Below are 10,080 nucleotides of genomic sequence, written 5' to 3' on the forward strand. Positions count from 1 at the left end.
ACATCTGTAAAGGCCTAGACCAGTCATTAAGCAATGTTTAATTACTTAAAGCTTAAAGTTTTGCAACACTAAAACCCCAAGTTATTATAGTTTTACTGTAGGTCCTAAAATAATTTTCATTGAAACCCCTTTCGGACAGAGCATCTTGGTGGCTGAGTTTAAGCTGAGGTTTAGGTTTAAGTCTCACTGGAATTGGGTTATTATTAAAACTATTAAACAATAGGAGAAAGTGCTTCCTGGCTACTCTATACTGTGACCTAAGAAAGGCAATTGTTGTTGTTTATCTTTAATAGGGAGGTAAAGGACATACACTGAAAAGCTCCTGAAACAAGCAATATATATATATATATTTAATATTCCTAAATTTAATAATTTTATCAAATAGAATTGCCAATTAGCTAAGACTATTCTGAATGTCAAAGACTTTACCCCTCTTCAAGGAAATAAGTGTGCAATATCATTATTCTTAATACATGCCTTTTTATTTCTTGAATTGAGCGGGTCATTTTGTTGAGTGACGTAGGGAAATAGGTTGAACTAAGTTACTAACGGTATTGCAACCGGACATTACGTGTCTATGTCTGGTAATCGTTTGAAGATATTGCCAGAGACGTGCTTTTATTTTAAAAGAATCACCGGATGTAGTTCCAACTATTATACTGAGCGGTAACTTAATACGTCAGTCTGGCGGCGCACAGACAATAATAGCAGGTGGTGGGATCCGGGGAGCGACCGAAGCAGGTGGAAATTATGTGTTAGTCGAGCTTTGATTTGAACCAGGTTTATCACATCATCATCTCACCTGGATCCAAACTACAAAACCTGAACCAGGTTTATTACTTCATCATCTCACCTGGATCCAAACTACATTGCTTTTGTTGTGTATTTCTCCTTTGGATCCACAATGCGGTACTCAGCCCTGTTCATTCCCAGTTGCCTTCTCATCCTGAGCGCTCTCCGGCTCAGTGCTAAAGAACAGCGGACGTGCAGTGAGGTATGAGAAGATGACATTATGAGAGAAAAGCCTCATCGTCATCCTCCGCGTCGTCACTGTTACACTGTCAATGTTATTGCTGCAGTTTACCGCGAGTTGTTGCTGCTCACTTTTGTGTGTGTGTGACTTATGACACTCTTTGCCACGCACAATTAAAATCTTATGGAAAACGACACACTTCCGGTCCAGTTGTGGCGTCATGACATGTATGTAGCAGCATCGTCGGTACAGTAGATTCATCCACATTAAAGCTATCTTTGCTAGTTTTTCAGTAAGCGCAGAAATCATGTATTTTTTTAAAACGACGTCAAATACAATTAATTAATGATATAATAATTCATATTAACCGATACCAACCCCAGAATGTTCGAGAAATAAAACCAAAACATCTTCGTTACAACTGCAGATGGATGTTTGTGTGATTTCGACCTCCACCTCTCTCAGTCATGTTCAGGCTGTTATCAGTTTCCTGCACGTACCAACCTTTTCCTTCCCTCTGTTCTGACTCAACCTAACACCTCTGTAGTGAGGGCTGCCAACCCAGTTCCACACAGACAATCCTCAAACAGAGGAGCACATTCCTATTCTATTGGCTCAGTCCCTGTTCAGAAAACTAGTGGCACTGAGTTTAGGTCAGGTCTTTATTGAAGCACCAGCATCATGGCTTATGTGCCAGTTAAAAAAAAAAAAAAAAAAAAATATGTACCAGTTAAAAGAAAAAAAAAAAAAAAAAAGAAAAGCATAGATCTAGTCCTGTTTGAGTTGATTTATTCTGGAAACTGAATGTACATTTGACCTAGGCAGAACACTGTCCATGTAACCCATTTGACAAAATTAAAGTATTTAATTAAAAGGTTGGTAATGTCCCTATTCTGTATTTCATCACATTGTGCAGGTGTTAAAATGCAGCTTGTCTAAAGTGATTAGGTCACCCTGCCTCTGTTTAGAAAGAAAGGATTGAACCAGCGGCCCTTATTGTGGACCGAGCGCAGTGTGTTGACTTTCGACCCTGTCACTGTTACTGTGGAGATGGCATGTTGTGCTTTCCATTCTAGACAGAGAAGTGCTTTTGCCCCAGAGATAACATTCGTCTTCTTTCGTTATTGCCTTGACCAGCTATATATAGCTTATAGCTGTTGTGGTTCCCTGGTTTTTGAGCAAAAATGTTGAATTTTTATTGCCAACCAAAAGCCTGTACTATGAATGTATTTATTAAAGTAAAAAGAAAAAAAAAAAAAACAAAACAAGATTTTTTGTTACATCTCTTTATGTACATTTTTTAAAAAAGTGTAACATTTTAAGGGCACATTTAAATAAGGAATTGTTTTTGGATCATGGGACTCATGATCATCCTAATAGAAATCAATGAAACATATTTCGAACCAAGGTCAAGCGTGTAATGTCATGTTTACGTTTACGTTATGTGTACCATTAAATGGTTAAACTGATGTTTTCTATGTCTGTGTGTGTATGTGTAATTTGCAGACGGACTACTACTATGAGTACACAGAGTGTGACAGTACAGGTTCTCGGTGGAGAGTGGCCATTCCACACAGAGCTGGGGCCTGCACCGGCATACCAGAGCCTGTACGTGGAACAGAGTGCAGTGAGTAACAACCCCTCCAACCCCTCTCCCCACCCCCTCCTCTTATCGACAGTTAAGAATGTATACCTCTTGATCACAACATGACCCTAGTTTGGAAAACAGTAACACCCAAATCAGAATAGCAGAGCTACAGAACAATAACCTCAGACCGCAGAACAACACTATCTGGTTTTCAGTTGGTTTACTAATGACAACAACCGCTGCCCTTGTTGTTGTTGTTGTTATTGCAATTAGCTCTCACTTTCAGTATGTCTCTAATGAGACCCAGTAGGGTAAAAAGGTGAGATTTTCCAACCTAAATTATTTACATTATCACTGACAGGATTGTTCCTTGTATTGTTGAAGGAGTATAAGTCGCAAACCTGGCCAAAGTATGAAAAAAAGTACGACTTATAGTCTGGAAAATATGGTAGTTGTTGAACTTATTTTCAGAGAAACTTAGTTCAGTTTGGAGTTTTGGCTCCTGCTCTAACTGTAAAACTGTTTTAGTTTCTTAGTTTTTATGGCATGTCCATCATGTGGAGAACGCTGACGATGCTGAACATTGAAAATTGGAGAAAATCCAGCAAATTACTGTTATAAAGTGTTTGTGAAGAGGAAAATTCTTAAAGTAGTTTTTTTTTCTTCTAAATGTTTCTATCATCTAAAGTAAAGTTGTTATTGGTTATATTGGTTATAAAGCGTTTTTTGTTACTATTTTGAGTGGATTTACACAGTGCGGGTGAAAACGACCCACAATATCATCTTTGTAATCTGCTCTGCGCTGACATTCCTCGACACATTAAAGCGTCCAGATTTTACACACGGGGTCATGACCCTGGAAGCTCTTTGTTTGTAAATGACTGGTTATTTTTTACGCAACAGCGTGTGTCGGTAAATAGTTTTGGCGCGGCCTTATCATCTGGGTGATTAGGAGGGTGATGCACAGCTGGGGTGACAATATCTATACACGGTGATGTACGGGCTGTGTTCATAAAGAGACAGCCGGGGAGATGGATGGAGTACAGATTAAATATTAGGGGAAATGAGGACAGTTTCATGAGCAAAGATAAACCGACACTGACGACGCTTCACCCAGTGGAACAAGGTGGAGCACAAAATCTCAACACCGCAATTATATTCAGTTGTTGGTGGAGCTCCAAGTGAAAGATAATTCAGGTTTATCTGATGTTACTCAGATGTGATTGCGCAGCAGCAAATCTGTTTTGTTGGTAGTGAAAGTTGAAAACGCCTCATTGTGGTTAATGACATCTCAATGCTGAAGGAAACATAGGAGATAAGAAGAACTGTATATACATATATTCTGATACATATTTGTCAACTCTAAAACAACATACGCCTCCACAGACGTGGACGTCAACATACAGTAGTTTTTTCTAAAATCGCTGGCAAATTGAGAAGGTAGAAATAAGGTCGTCATATAATGACCTCAATAATGAGGTCTTTAGAGGGACAACACAGACAGGAAGGTTTGGAGAAAAAGCTAGAGATGGAGCTACCAGGTAGGAGACAAAGAGTAGAAGATGCAGAGAACAAGGAGAGATGGAAAACAATGATTCGCTGTGGTAACCCCTGGAAAAAAAAAGGGACAAAGCCGAAAGAAAAAGAAGAACAAGCAGAATGCTAGGTCTCCAAGTGTCGAAGACACCGTGTATTATTCAGCTCAGGCTCGAATGGGGAAACAACCTGTTGCAATAAATCAATATTTCAAGAAGAACTAGCAGCTTTCTATTTCTTTGAAGACGTAGGCTCTTCTTCTGTCTCCTCACTGGAGACTTTTACCCTGCGCCAAGAAACTTCCCAAAGATGTTTTTTTTCCTGTTCATTTTGCTAGCTCGGGGGGGTGGTTCAATTTAGTGGTAATGTTTTATTTGTTACCGGCCAAAGCAGACCATTTGAGAAGCATCTGAGAGAATCCGGTAATATTTCAAAAATAAAACATCATTCAGAATCAGATAATAAATGAAAACGGAAATAATGTAAATTATGCATTCTTTCTCTGCGGCCCGGTACCGATTGACCCACAGACCACTGCGGGCCAAATCTGGCCTATGGTGTAATTATAGTTGGTCTGCAAAGACCATTACATTTGTATTACAGGTGTCAATTTGTAGTATTAGCAGTCGATATCATATCGCATACATTTTTGGTTGGTTTTGGTGTTGGCCTGAAAAAAAAAAATTAAATTAATTTTTTAAAAAAATTTAATTTCTTTAATGTTTTTACTTAAAGCTAAAGTTCGTTTCCATATGAAATTCAACATAACATATCTGGAAAGAAGGGAAAACATGCACAATAGCAGTCAATAAATATTGAGCCCACGACTTCGTCTGAGTTGTCAATTTTGGACCACTGAAATTGAGTTTGACAACCCTGGTTTAAGGCAAAAGCTCAACACAAAATCTACTGTGTGCTTCTTTTCAACCATTTGTCGTCTTTTTCTTCCTGCAGCCTTCTCCTGTAAGTCTGGGGAATTCCTGGAGATGTCTGCACAAGAGTGCACTAAATGCGCTGCAGGTAGCTACTCCCTTGGCAGTGGCGTCCGCTTTGACGAGTGGGATGCCATGCCCGCTGGATTCACGAGCCTTCCGTCCTCTGTGGAAAATGGCCCACATGGAGACAGCAGTCTCACCTGCAACAGGTATGCGTGGCAGTCAGATTTACAACTGTGGTAGAATTAGTGTCTGCTACAAATACGTTTGTTTTTTTTCTTTCTTGCAGTTCTGCTTGGCTACCACAAGGAAGCTACCTGGAATCTAACAGGGACGAATGCACTGTTTCTCTCATCTACGCTGTCCACTTGAAAAAACAGGGCTCTGTCAGCTTTGAGTACCAGTATCCAGACAACAACTTGCTATTCGAGTTTTTTGTGAGTTCCGCAGTCTATCTTTACTGATATTTCTGTTGGTTTTACAGCCTAACGGTATCGGCCGTTACTGCGGCAATACTGCGCCATCACTTTCAAAATAAAACATCGTTATTCTGTTAGTATCAGAGTCTGAATGACCTGTTGTTTTGAAACAACGCCGGATTATCTTTTAATGAAAAAAGTAAAGGGATGGGTGTTTTTGAATGAAGTAAATTTGTAAAACTGAAAATACATTTTTTTCCACTGCGTTCCTCTGCGACCTCGTTACCTAATAACCTACGGTCACCAATCTGAGGGGCACCAAATCCCCAGAAGTTTTGAAATGAGATCATTATTTCCTTCATATTACGCGGTCCAAATGTGTTCCATAGGAAAAGTCACCTGAAATGGCTTCTGTTGTGTAACTCTCAGCGCCTGCTGTACGTCATCTGTGATTACAAACAAAGTGCAACACTCCTTTAACTGTATGGTGGGTTACTGGCACCATAACTAATCAAGCCAAATTGTTCCTGTACCTGTTTTTTACCGCTGTAACTATGGTTAACCTAGCACTTCTCAAATAGTGGGACAGGCACCCCTTGGGAGAGTCAAGAGGGGCTTCCAATGATAAAAAGCCTCCAGTCACTAGGTGGCAGCAACTCATACATTAGTTTGTACAGATAAAAATATGCATCAGGTTCTCTGTAGTATTTGAATTCGCCGGGGTGTGGGTCGGGGCTGGGCGGTTGGGCGTCAAACAGTTCTGTCCCCATGGGTGGGCATGACGAGAAATAATTGAGAACCACTGAGTGTAGATTATTGCTTTATTGACAGCAGTCGTTCTATCGTCAGCACAAGTTTTGATGGAGCTTAAAATATCGTGTTATAGGTGTACTGTGGATTCTAGGAAATGGGCTTCAACTATTTTCTGGGTCTTGTAACCCAAATCATTCCTAGTAGGATGCTGTGTATGAAAACATGGCTAAAACATGTATGCATCACTAGGCCCGAGTTAAAAATATCGCATCGCCGATACTGAATCGATTCTCCATTCAATTCTCGAATATAGATTCGTACGTCCGAATATTGTTTTTTTTTTTTTTTTTTTTTTTAAGAACGAATGACAAGTGGAACCTCCACTCTCATGTGCTACAAACCACCAAAGTTGAAACTGACCATCGCTCTGCCAGTCAGTCTGGTGACCGACAACGCGGCAAATATGGTCCGTGCGGTTGCTGTGAGTTCCGCAGTCTATCTTTACTGATATTTCTGTTGGTTTTACAGCCTAACGGTATCGGCCGTTACTGCGGCAATACTGCGCCATCACTTTCAAAATAAAACATCGTTATTCTGTTAGTATCAGAGTCTGAATGACCTGTTGTTTTGAAACAACGCCGGATTATCTTTTAATGAAAAAAGTAAAGGGATGGGTGTTTTTGAATGAAGTAAATTTGTAAAACTGAAAATACATTTTTTTCCACTGCGTTCCTCTGCGACCTCGTTACCTAATAACCTACGGTCACCAATCTGAGGGGCACCAAATCCCCAGAAGTTTTGAAATGAGATCATTATTTCCTTCATATTACGCGGTCCAAATGTGTTCCATAGGAAAAGTCACCTGAAATGGCTTCTGTTGTGTAACTCTCAGCGCCTGCTGTACGTCATCTGTGATTACAAACAAAGTGCAACACTCCTTTAACTGTATGGTGGGTTACTGGCACCATAACTAATCAAGCCAAATTGTTCCTGTACCTGTTTTTTACCGCTGTAACTATGGTTAACCTAGCACTTCTCAAATAGTGGGACAGGCACCCCTTGGGAGAGTCAAGAGGGGCTTCCAATGATAAAAAGCCTCCAGTCACTAGGTGGCAGCAACTCATACATTAGTTTGTACAGATAAAAATATGCATCAGGTTCTCTGTAGTATTTGAATTCGCCGGGGTGTGGGTCGGGGCTGGGCGGTTGGGCGTCAAACAGTTCTGTCCCCATGGGTGGGCATGACGAGAAATAATTGAGAACCACTGAGTGTAGATTATTGCTTTATTGACAGCAGTCGTTCTATCGTCAGCACAAGTTTTGATGGAGCTTAAAATATCGTGTTATAGGTGTACTGTGGATTCTAGGAAATGGGCTTCAACTATTTTCTGGGTCTTGTAACCCAAATCATTCCTAGTAGGATGCTGTGTATGAAAACATGGCTAAAACATGTATGCATCACTAGGCCCGAGTTAAAAATATCGCATCGCCGATACTGAATCGATTCTCCATTCAATTCTCGAATATAGATTCGTACGTCCGAATATTGTTTTTTTTTTTTTTTTTTTTTTTAAGAACGAATGACAAGTGGAACCTCCACTCTCATGTGCTACAAACCACCAAAGTTGAAACTGACCATCGCTCTGCCAGTCAGTCTGGTGACCGACAACGCGGCAAATATGGTCCGTGCGGTTGCGATAATGGGGCTAAGGCACGTAGACGTAGACTTCGCTCACATCATAAACCTCGCATCGCAAGACGGTCTCAAACGTCTCACACGTTGCGCTCTCTTTCTCCTGCTCTCCCGCCCCCCCCTTGCTTTCGCGTTCATCCAGACACATTCACAGACCCTGGAAAATCACAGAACTCAATGAATATTATAACATTACTTCGGGGTCGCTACACTGTTTTCATCGCAGTACGACAGCCACCCCATATCCTTAAAGAAAACTGAAGGCGAAGTAGTCATTTGATTCAGATTACGTCTCAAAATAACACGAATCGAAATCAAATCGAAATCAAATCGTGACAGTTGATTCGGAATCGTGAGTATCGAAATCGAATCGAATTCTTGAAATTTGAACCGATTCCCAGCCCTATACATCACTATAATACTACATTCTACAGATTATGTATTATAATATATGAATATTATATTTATATATTTATATATATATATTTATATATATATTTATATTATATATTATATTATAAATACATATATAGATTATATTAGTCTATTTAAGTTGAGAGCATACGCCACAGATCAATGGTCGCTTACTGACACCATTTCATTTGTGTTTAGATCCAGAATGACCAGTGTCAGCAGATGGAAGATGAGACCGGCGCTAAGTGGCTTAAGCTCACCAATCATGGCGAATGGGCAGCTCACGTTGTAAGTACCAACCGCTTCTACGTGTTTTATAAACCAAGCAATACTATTGGACAGGAGCTGGTCTTGTCTTGATTCTCGCTCGTCTGACACCATAAACCACAACTAACTAACTTAGCCACAACTTTCTGCCAGTGCTTCAGTCTTCTGTGAGTTGCATACATGTGGATATATATGTAATATATATTTATATATATATGTATATATATTTATATATATATATATGTATATATATATGTATATATATAAATACATATATATATATATATATATATATATCTAATATATATGTAATATATGATATATATAACATACATCTTGCATACATTACAGGCCACGTGTTTGCCCTGTTTGGGTCAGTGTGACCAAAGTAAACAGATCAGAATGAGGTCTCTTACAGATGGACAGACAAATGGCCAGAAATAGGCAAACGGTTTCATAAATAGATTTTGAATGCAAGATTACATCATTATAATCACCAGTACACACAATATGGCATTTTATATCCTTTTCCTAAATATATACATCAATATATATTTTAGGAACTCCATATCACTTAGCTCTATATTGAAGAAATTTACAATTTTTTTTACTAGTCTGTGAACTATGTATTTAAAAATAAACATTTATACAAAGACTATATATATATTTTTTAAAACATGTCTGTGTAATTAATTGAATATAATAAATCATTTCTTTAGAATCACAACTTAAGGTCATAGCAGATACATGACACCTGACTGCATTCTTTTGACCATTTTGCCGTTGTTGGTTTTTTTTTCTAGGTGAACCTCAAATCTGGCAACAACATCCTCTACTGGAGAACAGGGGGCGTCTTGATGGGATCTAAAATTTTGAAACCTGTTCTGCTGAAAAACATCCACATAGAAGGTCAATAACAGGTTTCCCTCCGATTTTCCTCCAACTTCACTCTACCCCCAGTGATACAGAGCAAAACTAACCTTTGTCATTGCTTGCTTGCACAAGGAGTCGCCTACACATCAGAGTGTTTTCCATGTAAGCCGGGGACATTCAGCAGAGTTCCTGGCTCATCCATGTGTGAACCTTGTCCTCAGGACACCTACTCAGGCCATGGTGCCACCTCCTGCAATCCCTGTGACACCACCATCCAATATGCAGGTAGGTACACCTAAAAAATATGTAAATAAAAAAAAAAATAAAACTTGCACTTTGGTTGTTTGATACAAAGAATTCTCAAGACTCTTTGCATTTCGTTTACTCGCAAAGGTTCTACTTTTCTACCTTGGCTAATGACATGTAGTTTTGAAAGTGGAAGTTTGAAGTGGAAAAAGTAGAAAATCAACCTCCCCTCCCCCATGTTGATAAAATTAAAAAAAATCAATATAAACAAATATATTGATAATATGAAATAGTAATAATTAAGAAAACATTTTAAATTATTTTTATAAAATGAACTTGACCTGTCACATTGCCATCTCGTCTGCAAACATCTTGTTACATTT

At 39.1% G+C, this 10,080-nt stretch overlaps 1 protein-coding gene across 1 annotated transcript in view; it reads left to right on the forward strand.

Moving 5' to 3' along the window:
• The first annotated feature begins 653 nt into the window (after nucleotides 1-653).
• Nucleotides 654-10,080, forward strand: part of LOC103380083 (UPF0577 protein KIAA1324-like) — a 22,361-nt gene continuing 12,934 nt past the window's right edge. Inside the window, 8 exon segments of the mRNA XM_025056412.1 lie at nucleotides 654-755; nucleotides 819-994; nucleotides 2,480-2,600; nucleotides 5,052-5,241; nucleotides 5,322-5,469; nucleotides 8,510-8,599; nucleotides 9,382-9,487; nucleotides 9,584-9,808. Of these exon segments, the coding sequence (XP_024912180.1) occupies nucleotides 905-994; nucleotides 2,480-2,600; nucleotides 5,052-5,241; nucleotides 5,322-5,469; nucleotides 8,510-8,599; nucleotides 9,382-9,487; nucleotides 9,584-9,808 (970 nt within the window). The 5' untranslated portion in view covers nucleotides 654-755; nucleotides 819-904.

Source organism: Cynoglossus semilaevis, chromosome 6 (genome assembly GCF_000523025.1).
Source record: "Cynoglossus semilaevis isolate Cse_v1.0 chromosome 6, Cse_v1.0, whole genome shotgun sequence".
Taxonomy (NCBI): Eukaryota; Metazoa; Chordata; class Actinopteri; order Pleuronectiformes; family Cynoglossidae; genus Cynoglossus; species Cynoglossus semilaevis.